Source organism: Danio rerio, chromosome 21 (assembly GCF_052040795.2).
Source record: "Danio rerio strain M-AB ecotype USA chromosome 21, GRCz13ab, whole genome shotgun sequence".
NCBI lineage: Eukaryota > Metazoa > Chordata > Actinopteri > Cypriniformes > Danionidae > Danio > Danio rerio.
Window position 1 is genome coordinate 36,806,733 of NC_141041.1, and position 20,321 is coordinate 36,827,053.

Sequence of the window (20,321 nt, forward strand, 5' to 3'; positions counted from 1 at the left end):
ATTTAATAGCTTCAAAAAACTATAGCCCAGCTCTAAATGGTTGTGTAACCATTACTTGAATTGAGGGCTGGATTGGTTTGTAATCATGTCATGCCGTGATATCATTTGATGAGGCATCTACTTAATTCTTGACTCAAACTATTATTTTTTTTGCAAGCTTGTATTTCAGAGTACATCACAGCTCCTGAACTGGACAGACTGACAGAAGATATATGTGCTGTGTGATCTAGCCGTGCTCAGAAACAGCCATTCAGAGAAGAGCTCAATAGTATTATTCATAACCCTACAACATAAGGTAAAAACAGACCATTTCATTCTGGGGGCAAATCCTAGGGTTGTAAATGGGCATGTAAAGCCACTTCTGGAGAGTTTTTGTACTTAGTTAATTCACATTCCTCTCATTTAGATATCAGAGAACAATTTGACATATTATACCAAATTGCATTCTATAGCATCTTGAAGAACCTCAGTGGCACCTTTAAGAAAAAGTATGCAATGTATTTTTACAAGAAAAGATAGAATGTATTTTTGTTACTTTTTGTTGTCAATCTGAAATAAATACAAGCAGCTGAACATTAACGTGCAGAATCACATCAACTGTAAACAATATTCATAGCATTTGCCTCTATCAAAAAATGGCAATAACAAGTGTCCATCGTTTAAAACACTCACATCGACATTACTGAATACTCATGGTATTCTCTATTCCTCATGTTCTTGTGTGACTGATCATTGAAGCATAGGATGTAACAGGTCCATTTAGCTCACACCACAGTTTCTCGTGCCAAGTTTGAGCAATCTCTTTCTGATGGTCCTTCTTCTAAAGTGTCTGATTGTACTCTAGGAGTACAATCCCCTTCGAAAGACCCCATACTGGAGCATGAGTCCTCCAGCGATCTGCATGTCTCTGCTTCCTCCACTTCGTCCAGGGGTAACTGGAGGAACTGAGGCAGCATTAGGTGCTCTTTTTTCAGGAGACCTCGCTGATCATCTGCGCTGCAGCACTGAGCTCGGTTTAACAACTCCACCAAACCTGAAAGTCCCAACATGTTCAGATAAGCAGGCTGGATTACAATTTCTCACAAATAGAGAAAACATTAGAGAAATGAGAAAACATTTACCTTCCATGTCATAGGTTCTTCTCAATCCAGGGTTCCTCTGTCGGACATTTGGTCTGGACATCCCTGGAGAGAACATGTTCGCATCCACAGCACCTCTCCGGTCCTGGTGACATATATGGAAGACCACTGAGAATGACTGACAAATATTGAGCTATTAGCTGCTTTTCCACTGTCAAGCCAATGCAAGCTAGGGCGTCTTCAGGTTAACTGGGACAAATATCTGTGGAGCCAATATAACAGAGGCCAGCTAGTGACTTGTTGTGCAGGTAAACCTCACTACTCTGACTTTAAAGGTGCACTAGCGACAGACGCTAGAGGCCATGGTCTTAAGCCTCCTTGTTAGAGCAACCTATTCCTATGTGTATGGTTGTGGTTCGTTCCCACCTCGGAGCGGGTTGTGTGGTGTAGGACCGGCGGAATTACATTGGTGCCATAACACGGATGGGAGTGAGGTTTAAGGGTGTGAGTGTGACCGAAGCCAGCTAGTGAAGTGCTGTGCAGGTAAACCTCATTCCTCTCAAGCAACAGATGCTCAAGTCCATGGTCTTTAGCCTCCTTGTTAGGGAAACCAACTCTCATGTGAAGAGTCGCCGGTTCAATCCCAGCTTGGAGCGGGTTAGGTAGCATAGGACCAGCTGGGTTACATTGGTGCCGTGACTCGGATGAGAGTGAGGTTTAAGGGGGTGAGTGTAGCAGAGGCCAGCTAGTGAAGTGTTGTGGAGGTAAACCTCACTCCTCTGACCTATGAAGGTGCTCTAGCGACAGATGCTAGAGGCCATGATCTCCTTCTTAGAGCAACTGACACCCATGCGGAAGGTCACCAGTTCACATTTTTGGCCAATGCAGAGCCAATAGATTGCAGTGCACCATGAAAACCCTAACCCCTATATATGGCCCACAAATCAAACATCACACATCCCAACACAGCTAAAGTACACCATAGAATCATTATGAAATAATTAAGATGGAAATAAATGACAAGTAAACAAATGACATCTTGCTGTACAGCATTCAATTATGTTTATTAATATACACAGAAATGTATTTTCATTCATTATTTTAGCTTACCAATTGCAACTTTAGTTGGCACCATGTATTGAATGTTCTCTCCACTAATAGAAGAGTGATGACCAGGGCCAGATGGAATCTGCTGAATTTTTTATAAATTTCTGTGCAGAGTTTTCTTAAAAATTTGTGGATTTCTGTGGAATTATTTTGGGAGTATCATAACTTAATATGTGAAATAAAAAATTATATCTTTTTAACTTGTATTTATTGTTTACAATGCAAATCCAATTAGTTTAACTTTATTTGGTAAACAAAGCAAGTCTCTCATATATCTACTAAAAGACATAAATAAATATTACTGTGCAAACTGCATTGTACAGAAATCAGATGAACATTTTTATATTGGTCAATAATGTTACTGTAATTAATTCAAAAACTGAATACATATAAATTTAGACACATTTACTGAAGTAAATAAACAGAATTTATGATGGGCTAAAAACCTGCTCAAAATCTGATAAAAATCTGCAAAATTCTGTGTGCACAGATTCCTTGTGGGTCTAGTGATGACCCAGCATACCATGCACAATATCACACCACTGAAATTTGTTTCTGTGAGCATCGCTTGGACCTTTGTGATTCATAATGGCTTTATAATATGCCCATGTTTTAAACTTTTCCCAAAATTGTATCATAGTGTGTTGAAACAGTAACAACATATTTTATAACATCTTTGTTTTGACAAGGACGTCAAACATTCTCCTCAGTCCAAATGCTCAGGAAAGCCCTGGTATCTTCAACTGATCAATATTGTATATTCTTTCTTTTTTGAGCAGTTACATTTTTCCCCAAAGTCGTAGCTAGCCTGCTTTGACCCAAGGCATTCGGGGGACTGAAAAATCCCAGCCTCTGGCTTCGAAGAAACCCTGATCATGCCCCAAAATTTACTGAGGAAAGGAGACTGGCCCTGACCCACACTGGCACGTTCACTTTAGCCATTCTTTGAGTTCTAAAGCAGTGGACTCACTTGAAATGAGGGAGGTGAGAAGTTCCCCTTTGAGCTGCTGGCCTCATCAACACCTGCAAATTCGAATAATATGGTTTTAAAAATGGGATAAGAACAAAGGACTTGTAACTTTCCAATGTATTAAAATTGATCAATTCCACCAATTTCTTTAATATGCAGCCATGTCTACTGTGTGAGATGTTTATTGTTGAATGGAGAAACAGCAAAGCTTCCACAACAATAACACAAATGAAAGATGACAAGTTCTCCACAGTGGAGGCTCTCACATGCCTGTACATTTAAGCTCAATAAAAAATTCCAGGACTCAACACAATATCTATCCAGCTATCTAGGTAGCTATCAGTCTATCTGTTTGTCTGACTTTCTGTCCATCAATCCACTTATTTATCCAACTTTGTTCATCTAATTATCCACCATCCATCTATAATCTGTCTGTATGTCAATCTTTTTAACTGGGTTATTTTTACATACCTTTATCTAGAATTAGTGCCTTATTAGCCAGAAAGGTGACTGGTGTGTTCAGGCTTATTTTCTGTCCGCTATCTCTCTGAAAATAGAGAACAATATTGATTAAGCATGATTCTAACAGACGTCTAAACATAGTTGTCTTAGCCAAAACCAGGCTAAATTTGGGCTGTCAGTCAAAATCTAATAGACATCTAAGAATAGGCCAAAACTAGACTAGTCTATGTGAAGTCACAAAAATATGTGACTACACATATAAGTTTGTCTAGTCTGTCTATTTGGGCTATTCTTAGATGTATATTAGATTTTTCACTTAAAGTCCAAGTTTGGCATTGTTTTAGCCAAGTTGTCTTCGATTAGATGTCTATTAAGTACAAAACTGTTTGCTGGGTTTGCACTAAGAAGTTTAGTGTTACTTTTTCCCACATTTTTTGGCATTAATATACACATTTCTATATAGAATAATACAACAGGTACATAAACAATATGCAAAAAGACTTGGTTATGCCAGGTTTAATATACAGTTAGGTGCATAAATATTTGAACATCGACACAATTTTAACATTTTTGGCTCTATACACCACATAATAGATTTGAAATTAAATGAACAAGATGGGTTTTAACTGCAGACTGAGAGCTTTAGTCAGAGGAAATTTACATCCAAATCAGGTGAACACTGTAGGAATTACAACACTTTGCATATGTGCCTCCCACTTGTTAAGGGTCCAAAAGTATTTGGACAGAGTAATAATCATAAATCAAACTTTCATTGTTAATTCCAAAACACCACCAGACACTGGGTTTCATTCCTGGTGATGCTCTGTCAGGCCTCTACAGCAACTGTCTTCAGTTCATGCTTGTTCTTGGGGCATTTTCACTTCAGCTTTGTCTTCAGCAAGTGAAATGCAAGCTCAATCGGATTCAGGTCATGCGATTGACTAGGCCATTGCATAAATTCCACTTCTTTCCCTTCATTTCATTTCAATGAATTTTCGATTTCGATTCGATTTTGTTGGCGTAAGTCCAAATATTGTTGGACCTAACTGTATATAAAATATATGGATATTAAGGGAAAAGATAGAGAGAGAGAGAAAAAAAGCCAGCAATCCAACACCTAGTAGCCAACATATAATAAAAATATATGACTATTTTACATTTTGTCCAACATACCTAGAGGCTTTTTGGGCTTGTTCAATATTTGAGCATTAAATAAAAAAAGTTAAGAATGTATAAAATCTTTACAAAAAATTACAAATTTAAATGTAATAGTCAAAACTTTGTATTTACACATGAAAACTATGGCTAGAAAAAAAAAGATTTATTAGACAAAACTTGTCTTTTGTATTCTTTTAAGAGTTTTAAAAACCAAATAGGTCCATTTTAAATACTGAAGAAAAAATATATACCATAAAGTTGTTTACACCTGGTCACTTGTTTTTTCTGACTGGATAGCTAATCATAAAAATGACAGGTCTAAATGTCTTCCGAAATGCATTAGAGCAGTGGTTTTTAAACTGTGGTACATGTACCTCTAGTGGTTCGGGGGCTTCCTTCTAGTGGTACGTGGAGGAATCAAATATATCATACATAAACATGTAAAATATATTCCAAAAATCATCACAAATGATTTATAAATGAATATTATAACATTTAGCCTATATTTATGAGGTCCAAGCAACATTTTCAGGTTTTGATGAATAGACTACTATATGTTAATACTTTACACTTAAGTGCAGTTTTTTTTTTTTTACTTTTTAACAGTAGTCTACCATTTTTAATTCACTTTTAAAAGCATATTAGAATTAAAATGCTGATGTTTTATTTTGTTTGTTTGTTAGTTTTTTACCTGTAAGCACAGTGCAGTGTTAATGTTCAAAGTATTTATAATGTTTAATTGTGGCTGGTAATGATAAATATTATAAATAATAGGAATTAATCTGCCTGGTTTTTGAACTGTGCAGAGCTGTAGCTGCTTAATCAGGCCTACTACGCTACTGTATTTCAATACTGCTCATTATGGTGGTACTTGAAGAGATATTTTTTTTCTGAGGTGGTACTTGATAAAAAAGAGTTTGAGATCCGCTGCAATAAAGAATGATATAAATCCGATTGCTCAAACCACTTCAGAATGTGGTCTGGGACGCATTACAGATAAAACTGGACAGGTTTAAATGCATCTGGTAATAAATGTGAGAACACGTGTTGTGGGCTATGACCGTCAGATATACAAGAACAAATGCCTAAGCAACTGAATGCTACAGGTGACAGTTTCAGAATGTTTGTTTCATTTTAATGAAATAGTTTCATTTCATTTTTTTTGTTTGACCATGAAATCGTGAAATTAAATTATTAATAGGTCCCAGCATTAACAACAGAGATGTTCATTTACAAAGTCATGATGTTTTGTTAAGTTTTTGGGAGTGTATGTTATACACAAATTAATTTAAACTTTTTAGAATTTTGGATGATATCTCACAAATATCGGTCACTTTATTATGTACACCTTACTACTATCGAGTTGGACCCTCTTTTGCCTTCAGAACTGCCTTAATCCTTTGTGGCATAGAATTAACACAATTCTGGAAATATTCTTAGAGATATGGTCCATACTGACATGATAGCATCACACATTTGCTGCAGATTTGTCAGCTTCACATTTATGATGCAAATCTCTGGTTCCCCTTCGGTTGGGGAACTTCAGTGCCATGAATGGGAGGATTCGGATCAGAAGCCGCTTATCTGGAGAGTATTGAACGGGCCAATGAATGAAATTAATTGGCAGCGTAAGCTTGCGCAGGTGTGCGACATCTGCAATTATCTCAGCATATAAGCACACCTGAAGCCAGCAGACGCCATCCTTTTCGCTTCAGATCCTTTCTGAGTGAGTCGATGAGGGTTCCTCTTGCTGATCAGCACTTCAGAGCGAACGAGTGTGTCTCCCGGTCCAGAGTGGGTCTTCGCGGTGGCAGACGGTCGAGCTGGGTTACTCCCTTGCCTGCGGTTCTTTGGGTCCGGTCCTCCAGAGCGGTGCGTATAGTTGCAACTTTCCTAAAAGAGCAACACAGTCGTGCAGCACGTCCTTTTCAGGATGGCGCTCCGACTGTGCGTTTCTGGATGCGGGGGTTTCCTGTCTCCGGATGATGGACACGATCACTGCATTGCATGTTTGGGGGTCCAGCATGTTAATGCGGTGCTCGCGGGCGGTTCATGTCGTCATTGCGATGCCATGACCGTTGCACAGCTAAGATCGCGGCTAACTTTCGCAAGAGAGCGAGCCACCCCAGTTGCCTCCTGTTCAAAGCAGCGGGCGCTCGGGCAGATCTGAGGGTTTCAGCGGGAGCTAATCCGCCGCCCACGGGCTCGCGGACCTCTCGCTCCTCACGGCGCTCCATCCAAGCTTCGGGTGGTGAGAGTGATCCGTCTAACCAGATGGTAGCTCTCACACTCGCTGACACCGGAGATCAGATGTCCTCCGCGGCATCGGAGGGTGGGCTTTCACTGTCCGACGAAGATCCGGACCCGCTCGCCCCCTCCGGGCAGGTGAGCGCTGTCAAATCGGATCCTGAAGCGGACATGTTAGCCGTGCTTTCCCGGGCTGCTTCGGCCGTGGGGTTGGAGATGGTTTATCCCCCAGCTCCGCGGCCGGACCGACTAGATGGGTGCTACGTAGAGGACCAGAAGGCGAAGCCTTCGAAGCCTCTCGTCCCCTTCTTCCCGGAAGTGCACAGTAGGCTCACGCAGTCCTGGAGGGCACCTTTCTCTGCCCGTGCTGCGAGTGCCTCCGCCCTCACCGCCCTTGACGGCGGAGCTGCCAGGGGGTATGAGGCGATCCCGTCAGTGGAGCGAGCTATCGCGGTCAATCTTTGTCCGCGCGGCGCCTCTACGTGGCGGGGTTTGCCCCGCCTCCCGTCCAAAGCCTGTAGGTTGTCTGCCTCCCTCGGAGCCAGAGCTTATAAGGCTGCGGGCCAGGCTGCTTCTGCTTTGCACGCGATGGCCACCTACCAGCGCTACCAAGCGCAGGCGCTGGCCGAGCTGCACGAGGGCGGGTCCAACCCAAGCTTATTACATGAGCTGCGCACCGCGACCGACTATGCTCTTCGGACTACTAAGTCCGCCGCGTGTGCGCTGGGGAGGACGATGTCCACACTTGTGGTTCAGGAACGCCACCTCTGGCTAAACCTGGCCGATATGCGCGACGTTGACAAAGTTCGCTTTCTTGACTCGCCCATATCCCAGGCTGGCCTGTTCGGCGACACCGTCGGTGAATTCACCCAGGAATTCAAGGCGGTGAAAGAGCAGTCGGATGCGATGGGCAATGTCATCTATCGGCGTGGCCGTAAGCCCGCTCCGCCCGCCGAGCCATCCACCTCCGCTGTTCCTCGCCGAGGGCGCCCGCCAACGAGTGCTGCCCCGCCCCCGCCTGCGCCTCCGGCCAAGCGGGCGCGGCGTTCACCTCGAAAGCAGGCAGCCCCTCCTGCCCAGGGCGCCGTTAAGTCCGGTAAACGGACCGCGAAGCGTCCCTGAGACAGGCCATCCGGAGAAGAGGAAACTTGCTCTTTCCCCGCTGGAGGGCGGGGCCCCGATAACAACGGTACTTTTCAGTGCCACCAAAACATCAGTAAAAGAGCACTTTTTCCCTTCCCCGGATGTGACTGCACGAGTTCTGCCAGTCCGGGACGCGCTGCCTTCCGGCTCGCAGACTCTACGTGCTTCGCCAGTGGCTCACGAGCGCTGGGGGGACGGTCTCCCTTCCCTCAGCCCTCCAGCCCCCTCTCCGGAGTCAGGGTGCGGAGCCAGAGCGAATCGCTCTCCTCCAGCTTTTCCGCGGGACCCTCGTGCTTCCCGGATCAGCACACCCACTCCGCGCTGCCCCACCGCTGGTACGTCAGCGATTGTAGCGATGACTCCATTAGCGAGGGCTCTGCCTGCCTGGTTAGCGCGGGCCAGCCCCTCGCGGTGGCTCATACGCACAATCAGACTCGGTTACGCGATTCAGTTCGCGAAACGGCCCCCCAAGTTTACGGGCGTGTATTTCTCCAGGGTCAACCCCCTGTCCGCCCCTGTCTTGCGAGAGGAGATTGCTGCCCTCCTGGCGAAGGGTGCAATCGAGCCGGTTCCTCCAGCCGAGATGGAGAGTGGGTTTTACAGCCCATACTTCATCGTACCCAAAAAGAGCGGTGGGTCACGGCCAATCCTAGATCTGCGCGTTTTGAACCGCTGTCTGCACAAGCTGCCGTTCAGAATGCTCACGCAGAGGCGCATTCTCCAATGCGTTCGTCCTCGGGATTGGTTTGCAGCCATAGACCTGAAGGACGCGTATTTCCATGTCTCCATTCTTCCACGCCACCGCCAATTTCTGCGGTTTGCGTTCGAGGGTCGAGCGTGGCAGTACAAGGTCCTCCCCTTCGGGCTCTCTCTGTCTCCGCGGGTCTTCACCAAACTCGCGGAGGGTGCCCTAGCGCCCCTTCGGCTCGCGGGCATTCGCATACTCAATTATCTCGACGACTGGCTGATTTTAGCCCACTCGCGGGAGCAATTGATTATGCACAGGGACGAGGTGCTTCGGCATCTCCGCCTACTGGGGCTTCAGGTCAACCGAGAAAAGAGCAAACTCGCCCCCGTGCAGAGGATTTCTTTTCTCGGGATGGAGCTGGACTCGATCACCATGGTAGCGCACCTCTCCGAGGAACGCGCTCGCCTGTTGCTGAACTGTCTGAGGGAGCTCGACAGCAAACTAGTGGTCCCACTGAAGTTCTTTCAGAGGCTCCTGGGGCATATGGCATCCGCAGCCGCCGTCACGCCGCTCGGGTTGCTCCATATGAGACCACTTCAGCACTGGCTTCACGATCGGGTCCCCAGACGCGCATGGCACGCGGGCACACACCGGGTCTCGGTTACTGCGCTGTGTCGCCGCGCCCTCAGCCCTTGGAACGACCCCTCGTTCCTACAGGCCGGTGTGCCTCTAGGACAGGCGTCCAGCCATGTTGTCGTTTCAACAGACGCTTCCAACACGGGTTGGGGGGCCGTGTGTCGCGGGCATGCGGCTGCGGGCCTCTGGAAGGGTGCCCAGCTGCATTGGCATATCAATCGCCTAGAGCTGTTGGCAGTGTTCCTCGCTCTCCACCGCTTTTTACCGGTGCTGGAGCGGCAACACGTGCTGGTCAGGACGGACAGTACGGCGACGGCGGCGTATATCAACCGCATGGGGGGTATGCGCTCTCGCCGCATGTCTCAGCTCGCCCGCCGTCTGCTCCTCTGGAGTCACCCACGGCTGAAATCGCTGCGCGCCATTCACGTCCCAGGCACGCTCAATCGTGCAGCCGATGCGCTCTCACGACAGCTGTTACGCCCTGGAGAATGGAGACTCCACCCCGAGTCTGTTCAGCTGATATGGGCGCGATTCGGGGAGGCCCAGATCGATCTGTTTGCTTCCCCCGAGAACGCTCACTGCCAGTTGTTTTTTTCCCTGACCGAGGGCTCTCTCGGCACGGATGCACTGGCCCACAGCTGGCCTCGGGGCATGCGCAAGTATGCGTTTCCCCCAGTGAGCCTGCTCGCGCAGTTTCTGTGCAAGGTCAGGGAGGACGAGGAACAGGTTCTGCTAGTTGCGCCCCTTTGGCCCAACCGGACCTGGATATCAGAGCTCTCACTCCTCGCGACGGCCCTCCCCTGGCGGATCCCTTTGAGAGAGGACCTACTCTCTCAGGGACAGGGCACCATCTGGCACCCTCGCCCCGATCTTTGGAACCTCCACGTGTGGTCCCTAGACGCGAGGAAGACTTAGGTAACCTACCGACTGCGGTGGTTAATACCATCACTCAGGCTAGAGCCCCCTCCACGAGGCGCGCCTACGCCCTGAAGTGGAGTCTATTCACTGAATGGTGCGTCTCTCGCAGAGAAGACCCCCGAAATTGCCAGATTAGTGTTGTGCTCTCTTTCCTTCAAGAGAAGTTGGACAGCAGGCTGTCGCCCTCCACTCTCAAGGTTTACGTGGCCGCCATCTCCGCTTATCATAGCGCGGTAGCTGGCGGCACCGTGGGAAAGCATAACCTGGTCATCCAGTTCCTTAGGGGTGCTAGGCGAATTAATCCATCTAGCCCCCCTCTCATGCCCTCTTGGGATCTCGCCCTCGTTCTCACGAGTCTGCGATCCGATCCCTTTGAGCCACTCGAATCAGTATCTCTAAGATTTCTGTCCCTGAAGACAGCTCTGCTGGTTGCGTTGGCCTCCATCAAGAGGGTCGGGGACCTGGAGGCATTTTCGGTCAGTGACTCGTGCCTGGAATTCGGGCCGGATTACTCTCACGTTATCCTGAGACCCCGCCCCGGTTATGTGCCCAAGGTTCCTACCACCCCCTTTAGAGTTCAGGTAGTGAACCTGCAAGCGCTGCCCCCGGAGGAGGCAGACCCAGCCCTTTCTTTACTTTGTCCAGTTCGCGCTCTGCGCATTTATGTGGACCGTACTCAGAATTTTAGATCATCTGAGCAGCTCTTTGTCTGTTATGGCGGTCGGCAGCAGGGAAGTGCCGTATCGAAACAAAGATTATCCCACTGGATTGTGGATGCCATTTCACTCGCTTATTCGAGTCGAGGTCAGCCGTGTCCCCCGGGAGTACGTGCACACTCCACTCGGAGCGTTGCATCCTCTTGGGCGCGTGCACGCGGCGCCTCTCTAACAGACATCTGTAGAGCTGCGGGCTGGGCGACACCCAACACATTTGCAAGGTTTTACAATCTGCGAGTGGAGCCGGTTTCCTCAAGGGTATTAGGTAACCCTTTGGTGATTGAGGAGACAACTCGGTAGGGTGTTGAAACACGCTTGCTGCGCCATTCTCCCTAACACGGAGGTACGTGCGCCTTTTTTATCTGTCAGTAAAGTTCCCCGTCAGGTGAGCCCTGCAGATTCCTCCGTGGCCCCCAGCACTGACTCAGCGGAGGAGTCACTTGCTGGCCCACTACGTTGTAGGTCTGCCCGCTGGTCAGCCCGCGTTTTGGGTATAGGTGCCTGCTATGCGTGATCCCCACTAGGCGATCCCATATGCTTATTCCGCCACGGTTAAGTCCCCCCCCTGGGCGGACCCGTGTCTTCCCTCTCCGCTAACCACTCTTTGCTATGCGTACTCCCCCTTTTTAGGGCTAGTCCATAGGTAAATTCTGCCATCTATCCCCCCCTTGGGTAACGGATGGCCTCCGCAGCGTCCTCCCTATCGGGATTGCACGCTTCCCAACGTACTGTCGTATTCCTAGAATTATCTAGATGCTCACGACTTCCCAAAAAATATATCTAAATCCGTAAAACTTCTGTTGAAGTAGGATAAATTAGGGCCAGGGACACGTTGGAGGACCGCGCCCCCCATGATGTGGGTGCGTCACGCTTGCTTGACTATCTCCTCATCGGGGGTGTTGGTAAGGTGCAGTCATTATGGCGCTTTCCATATTCTCCCATTCATGGCACTGAAGTTCCCCAACCGAAGGGGAACGTTCGAGGTTACAGAAGTAACCCTTCGTTCCCCGAGGAGGGGAACGGAAGTGCCATATTCCGTCGCCATAATGACTGTCCCTTAGCTGTTTGAAAGTCTCTTCAGCTTAAAAGGATGGCGTCTGCTGGCTTCAGGTGTGCTTATATGCTGAGATAATTGCAGATGTCGCACACCTGCGCAAGCTTACGCTGCCAATTAATTTCATTCATTGGCCCGTTCAATACTCTCCAGATAAGCGGCTTCTGATCCGAATCCTCCCATTCATGGCACTTCCGTTCCCCTCCTCGGGGAACGAAGGGTTACTTCTGTAACCTCGAACGTTCCACCATAACCCAAAGGTGCTGTATTTGATCGAGATCTAGTGACAGTGGAGGCCATTTGAATACAGTGAAGTCATTGTCATGTTCAAGAAACCGGTCTAAAATTATTTGCACTTTATGACATTGTACATTATCCTGCTGGAAGTAGCCATTAGAAGATGGATACACTGTGGTCATAAAGGGATGGACATGGTCAGTGTGCCCATGTGTGCCAAGAAAATATCCCCCACATCATTACACCACCACCACTAGCCTGAACCATTGATACAAGGCAGGATGGATCCATGCTTTCATGTTGTTGACACCAAGTTCTGACCCTACCATCCAAATATCACAGCAGAAATCGAGACTCGTCAGACCAGGTATCGTTTTTCAAATCTTCTATTGTCCAATTTTGGTGAGCCTGTGCAAATTGTAGCCTTAGTTTCCTGTTTTTAGCTGAAAGGAGTGGCACCCAGTGTAGTTTTCTGCTGCTGTTGTCCATCTGTCTCAAGATTTGATGTGTTGTGTAATCAGAGATGCTCTTCTGCATACCTCGTTTGTAGCAAGTGGTTATTTGAGTTGCTGTTGCCTTTCTATCAGCTCAAACCGGTCTGACCATCCTTCTCTAACCGCTGGTATCAAGGCATTTGTGCCCACAGAACTGCTGCTCACAGGATATTTTCTCTTTTTTAGACCATTCTCTGCAAACCTTAGAGTTGTGCATGAAAATACCAGTAGATCAGCAGTTTCTGAAATACTCAGAGCAACCCATCTGGCACCAACAACCATGCCACGTTCATTCATTCATTCATTCATTAATTTTCATGTTGGCTTAGTCCCTTTATTGCTCTAGGGGTCGCCACAGCAGAATGAACCGCTAACTTATCCAGTACGTTTTTACGCAGCGGATGCCCTTACCCATCTCTGGGGAACATCCACACACACTCATATACTAGGGACAATTTAGCCTACCCAATTTACCTGTGCCGCATGTCTTTAGACTGTGGAGGAAACGGGAGCACCCGGAGGAAACCCACGCGAAAGCAGGGAGAACATGCAAACTCCACACAGAAATGCCAACTGAGCCTAGGCTCAACCCAGCGACCTTCGTGCTGTGAGGCGACAGCATTACCAACTGCGCCCCTGCGTTGCTCATGCCACGTTCAAAGTCACTTAAATCACCTCTCTTCCCCATTCTGATGCTCAATTTGAACTACACCAAATCGTCTTGACCATGTCTGCATGCCCAAATGCATTGAGTAGCTCACATGTGATTGGCTGAATAGAAATTTGCATTAACAAGCAATTTGACAGGTGTACTTTATAAAGTGGCCGGTGTTTATATATGACTATGATTTTTCTTTTAGCCTGTAATGAAAATAATACTGTAGCCTGCCTTGTGCATGTGTAATAATGTTTTACATCCTTCATATAAAATAATTTAAATGCCAAATAAGATATAGACTGTGTTTGTTGTAAATAATAAAATTAAGTAAATAAAAAGCAGTATTTGATGCTATAGTTGATGTAACCTAGTTATATTTGCATGAAGCACAAGATTTTAATATCAGAAATATATCTGATTAATGGACACTCATTTGTTTGGTCAACTGTAAATGGAATCGATTTCAGAAATCACATATCAGCTGTCTAATCAAAAAAAATGCATGAAGTGACCAGACGTAAGCAGGCCTATAGAGCCAATAGTATCTGGATGCAGCCTTTATGACGCAAGCTGAGACTGCATATCTTATAGATGCAATGACAGACAGAATGCCCTCAATGAAGCTGGTGAATTTACTGTAAGAAGTGTGGTTAGATGAGCCAAATAAAAGCATTGTATGCAGCTCAGATTGTAACTGCATCCAGACCCCTCTCTCTATAGCTCCAACTCAGATTAAACTCACCTATCTGTGATTTTCTAATTATGCTAATAACAATGATAATTATCATGCTTAGTTGTATTTAATTAGAGTTAGAGCTAAACTTGCAGACAAATGGATCTTGTGAATCAGATTCTATAGAATTTAAAGGGACAGTACTTACCAATAATGTAAAATGGTTTGTTTTCAATTAATCTGAAAACACTAATGTAAAACAATAGAAAGCAGATGGAGGTTTCTCCTGCATACGAGCTGAATTGAGTTATTCCATTTTTGTGTATACTGAGGACATTAAACATTGATTTGTTCACTGCTGCCACTTTTCTACTTTTGCAGCAGCAGAATAATAACTAGAGAACGAAGAAAATCAGTGTATCCCATATGCCTGTGGTCCATCGAAAAGGTCAATCTATTAACTTTCAACAAAGAAGGAAATGTTTGTTCTGGTCACTCACCATGGTGACAGTGGCTTCGTGTGACCTGAGCCGGTATTTGTTTAGCATTGCAGCAAGGGCTTCCTGCAGGGTCTTATTAGACTTCACAACAACAGCCACTGTCTTGCCTGTGAACGCTACCTTTACGCTGTTCAAGAAAAACACCACAAACACACATAACACCTGATTACAATTGGTCATTAAAAACAGACACCTGTCGCCTTTTACTCAACCTCATGGTGTTTGAAATCTGTTTATTACTTCAATTGAGGAAAAAGTTCAAGGGGAACAATATGGTTATCAGCCTATTTTCTTAAAGTCAGTAACAGATTATTTAAAGTTCAAGTTTTTTTTATTTTTTTACAGATTTGTGTGTGTTGAGCATCAGTTAAGATAACGTTAGCACCTGTTAGCTTAAATTTTGGGGGACACTGGATAATTTTGAGCTTTTGTCAGCTAATTTCGTCTTCCGGATTTAAAATAAATTTTGAGGTGAGATCAAAATCGGTGACGCTGCGCAAATCTGCTAGTAAAGTGTTTATGCATCAGTTTCTCATTATTATTCATAGCTGAGTTTTCTTATCCTATGAGAAGACCCTGCTTCTTAATTATTCAAGAAAGCATATGGTTTCTGAAGGCAAGGCAGACCTGCCAAGCTGTGAGACCCAATGACTGAGTGAGACCATGTCCACGCACAGCACAAGCCGTATGTGTTTCCATGATCCACAGGGTTTGTTGCATGTTTTTCCCCGTGGTTCTATCAGGCCTGATACAGCAAAGCTGTTGGTTTGCAGCAAGCATTTTTGTAGAGAGATTCTTTTATCAGTTGAGTTTTTGTCTTTTATCAGTTGAGTTTGTTACCATTCAGACACATCGCCAATCTGTGCTGCTATTTTCGCCATATGTTTAAAATCCTCCAGATTACCAGCAGGGTTAATGGTGTATCTGCATTAGACCAAGAGACTGAGGAATAGAGATGTCCTCCTCATTTGCAGTGTATATATATAAACAAGATTTTCTTTATAATGATATAACAAATTGTTATGTATATATGAAATTATGTATATATGAAAGCATGAAAAACCAAGGGAGCAGGACATTAAATTACTTACTGATTATTTCTTTGCACTTTAACTTTAACTTTTTATAATAAAATCATGGGTCTCCTCGTGGTTTGTGAATCATTTTGTGAGCCAACTGACAACAGTTGTTTGCTCCCCTCTTTTTCCCCTGCTCTGCCGGGCCACACCCACTCCTCCCTCTGCTCACAGAACTCCACGCCCATCTCGGAGCATTTTATTTTTAAATCTGAGGTAGACTTGAACTGAAAGCGGAGGGTTTCATGGTCCTTTAATGTAAATAATTTTATGTATGTAGATTATACAATCAACAGGATTTTGCAGACAAAATATTTTTGTCAGGAAAATGGACATTTTTTGTACAACACTTACGCAAATGTGACCCTCAGTTCGAGAGTCACCTGCTGATCCTGTAGCACAGAGCTGTCCTGGTCCAATGATAATGGTTGCTATATGTAACAGCCAATGCATTAAAAAAGAAAAGTATACATAAAATTAGAAAAGTAAGAAATAAGTTAATGTGTATAGGCATGTTTTTTATTTGTACAAAAAACTACAAAGGATAAAAACGAGAAGCAAAATTCAATAAACTGTCTACATTTCATGCCAGATTTACACATATAACAGGCGTCTTAACAAATATCTTTGCTACAATCAGCAAAATTTTAGTCATCAAATAGAAACAAATGAATGACTACGCAAATGAAGTCTGTCTGGTCTGTCTATTTAAAGGTGCAGTATGTACAATTTTGACTCTTTGCAGTAATTTAAATCATGCTAAGTGAAAATAAAGTCAGATATTCTCCATTAAAAATGTGTGTTCCGTGTCAGAATGCAGGTTTATTTTTATCTTTGTAACTCCTCCCACTGCCAGTTTACCCAATTATATCAGTGTAAAACACAGTGTATTTATTTTCAGTCATGAAGGCTGTCTCAGTACTGAACACTGTAAAACCCAAAAAGTTAAGGTAACTCAAACCATTTAAGAAAATCAGCTGCAACAAACCATTTAAGTTCAAAAGCTAATTCAAATAAGTACTGTAAACTTAATCCATTTGAGTAGACTAAGCAATTTGAGCACAGTAAAAACCAATAAATGAAAAAAACCAACTGACTACTGCAAAACCCAAAAAATTAAGGCAACTCAAATCATTTGAGGAAATCGATTGCTACAAATCATTTGACTTAAAAATCTGTATGAGTACTATGAACTTACTCCATTTAAGTTATGTACAGTAAGTACATAAATGAAGTTATATGATTAATGAAGTATTTAATTAGCTAATTTAATTTGCTAAAGTTGACTGTTGGGTTTTACAGTGTATATGAAGGTGTGGCCAAAAATGTGAAAGTACAAGCCTCCAAAAATTGTTAAGAATTATAAAAATCCACAAGAGGTGGCTTTTAAATAGCAAATAATACAAATATTACAAATGCAAACATTAGCCGATTAGTTTACAGTGTGAGGCTCAACCGTCAGGCACACGCACACTTTGTCACCAATAAGGCAACCAATGAGTTGTGTGCAACCAAGAATGAAAAAAAAACTCCAAACTTTTTCATTTGGACTTCATTACATTTAATGGCTGGTCTATTTTTTCACTATTGATAGACATCTATTGCCAAACCATTTAGGTTGGGATACCTATATGCTTATTTCATTTCAAAAAACGACCCGTGCTCAACAGAAATGACTGTGATTGACCGTGGACGTCATCAGTTCACTGGTCTTCACTGAGTGCTAACACCGATACACAGACACTGGAGCATTTTAAAGTCCCAAAGATCAGTTGGTTCATCAGCGGATTGCTCGTGTGTGTTTGCACTCGGTAAACATCAGTGAAGTGCAGTGAACTAATGACCTTCAAGGGCGATCACAGTCATTTCTGTTGAGTACTGGTGAACACAATGGCAAATCAACGGTTTAAGAACACACTCCACAGTGCTTAAATGTTTGCTAAAAATGGATGTTTTTTTTATTTTAGTATCAAAATTCAGTATCTTGACAAGTCTAATATTGTGAAAGAATCAGTTCATTAGCTTGAGTTTGACAAATGGCATCTAAAACAAATGGCCTTTTCCCTTAACTTAGTTGAAATTAGGTCCCATATCTCTTTTTATTTTCACTATCCATTCAGAACAGACCTTCGGGTCACTCTAAAAGCAGTGAAATGATAGATTTGTGTCACTTTCTCTTAAATAATAAGATATACAGCCAGATATACAACAATACACCATCGCAAATGCCTTTCCTGTGTAACTCCAGGCTATACTTCTGGGTTTCTTGCCACTGCAGCCTCGCTTTCGCTTATAAAATGGCAGCTGCATGAAATCAGTGTATTAAAAATCTTTAAAAAAAATGCCTGGTAGGATTTTTTTTCTGTCAGGATTTAAAGACACAGAATCAGAATTTGCCATACAGATTAAAATGTATTATTATTTAGTTGCGTCTGACTTTATTATAGGCATTTGCAATATTATTTAGTAACCCAAAATGAGGAATATATTTGGAATGTCAAAAGAAATTGTGACTACAAAGTTTTATCGTTTTTTAATTTGGCAGATTATGTTATTTATATAGGAAATTAATTGCTGCGGCTTTGCTTTTCTATTATTATTTTTTGCACATTGTCACTCACAGAATCACTTGCAGACTTTGTTTACTCCAATGCAATTGTATCATGGTGTCTTTATAATTTGCCCTGTATAATCAATATACCCATTTGACTCATACATGTAAACATTTTGCACTTCTTACTTTATCTTTGCCCTGTAGATAGATAATGATGTCTGACAGAGGAAGTCTTCTTTTTTCACATAGGCCGGTCAGCATGTTCCGGACAGTGAGACCAGGTCGGGCTGGGGTCAGAGATGCCGTACCATCAGGCAGGAAGACACAACAATACTTATCAACCTTTCCATCAGCAGAGCGTGAGACTAATTTCTCAACCTGCAACAACAGATAAAACTAAACACCAGAACTGTGTGTACATACTGTAGGTATAAGCAGACATTGTAGCACATTACCTCTGAACTCTTGACAAGTCCAGTCTTGAAGCTGATCGGTGATTCTGGGAAATGGTCAACACAGAAGAGAGATTTTATTAGACAGTCTAAAGCAGGACTTTCCAATCCTGCTCCAAGGGGGGCAATGTCCTGCAGAGTTTAACTCCGAGCAGATCCAGCACACTTGCCTGAAAGTATCTAGTGAGTTTGAAGACAACGGCTCTATCCAAAAGCTTTAAAAGCTTCCTATGAAATATCCATTCCAAGGATTATGCAAATCCATTATCAGCTTTACTTCTTGTCTTCTAAAATACCCTTATGCTCTCTCTCTCAAGTTTGCTGTAGATCATTAAGCCATTTTGCTTTCTCCGATGTCTGTACAAATTCAGATTCATGAGGTATGCATGGCTTGCGCCAGTTTCACCCTGCAAGCATGAGTGAAGCATGAGTGGTGCATGAGCAGACTTATGAATGTATTCACACCAGAAGCGTTTGAAGTGTGACGACTGCCACAAGGTGGCCCTTTAATTACAAAATATATACATTTAGTAAAATATATAAATTTGCTTCTAAAGATGTTTACGTTATAAACTTGAAGAAGTAACATGGTGGCACAGTGGTTAACACTGTCACCTTACAGCAACAAGGCCCTGTGTTTGCGTAGGTTTCCTCCGAGTGCTCCAGTTTCCCCCACAGTCCAAAGACATGCGTTGAAAGTGTATTGAATAAACTAAATTGCCCATAGTATGTGTGTGTGAATGTGAGAGTGAATGAGTGTTTTCCAGTACTGGGCTGCAGCTGGAAGGGCAAATATATGTTACAGTAAGTTATAATATACTCATAAGTTGCCTGTTCATTCCCATGTGGCGACCCCTGATGAATAAAGGAATTAAGCCGAAGGAAAATGAATAAATGAATGAATAATAAACTTGACAGTCTTTAAAGTTTTTATAAGATGGGTGATGTACAACATTCACATATAGATATTAAACAACAAAAACATGTATATTTTTATTAAAAAAAAAATTTTATTTATTATTATTCGTTGCACTATTTAATCTTTATTCACATAGTGCTTTAGCTATACAATCCAAGACTGCATCTAGCTCCAAGTAGCTTTTTCTCAATGCAAAAAAACATAATTCTGCCATGACACAGTTTATGTCAAGTTATATTTTTGGCCTGTTTTTAAAATAGCAATCCTGCGTCATTGTTTATATCACTCTGCAACCTACCTATTTTGGATCATCAATTTTTTATGACAACAATTATTGTTCAACACACATGCATGCATATTCTGTGCATTTTGTGCTTCTTTTGCACATTTATATAATTTTTTTTGTGTGAATTCAGATATATTTGCTCATCAAACGTGTGCTGTCACTTTATTTGAGTATGAGCAGCACAGCAAAAATAGACTCTGTGTCAAAACATTGCTTCCCACATGACGCTCACTTGCTGCACTTTTTCCCGCTTCCAGTATGAATGCACTCTATTTGTTAAAATCCATGTCGAAA

The 20,321-nt window shown here is 43.6% G+C and overlaps 1 protein-coding gene across 30 annotated transcripts in view; it reads right to left on the reverse strand.

Annotated features, from left to right (window-relative positions):
* Nucleotides 1-500: 500 nt before the first annotated feature.
* The window catches only part of rgs14b (regulator of G protein signaling 14b), a 97,899-nt gene continuing 78,078 nt past the window's right edge, over nucleotides 501-20,321 (reverse strand). For 28 of the 30 annotated variants that reach the window (XM_087301501.1, XM_087301505.1, XM_087301516.1 and 25 more), the window contains 8 exons: nucleotides 18,826-18,869; nucleotides 18,557-18,748; nucleotides 16,171-16,247; nucleotides 14,741-14,867; nucleotides 3,628-3,703; nucleotides 3,157-3,209; nucleotides 1,122-1,224; nucleotides 501-1,033 (listed from right to left, as the gene is read on the reverse strand). In XM_087301501.1, the coding sequence (XP_087157627.1) occupies nucleotides 765-1,033; nucleotides 1,122-1,224; nucleotides 3,157-3,209; nucleotides 3,628-3,703; nucleotides 14,741-14,867; nucleotides 16,171-16,247; nucleotides 18,557-18,748; nucleotides 18,826-18,869 (941 nt within the window). In that variant the 3' untranslated portion in view covers nucleotides 501-764. Of the gene's footprint in view, nucleotides 1,034-1,121; nucleotides 1,225-3,156; nucleotides 3,210-3,627; nucleotides 3,704-14,740; nucleotides 14,868-16,170; nucleotides 17,493-17,705; nucleotides 18,749-18,825; nucleotides 18,870-20,321 lie in introns of those variants that run through there. The other 2 variants (XR_015520400.1, XR_015520399.1) reach the window with 2 other exon arrangements.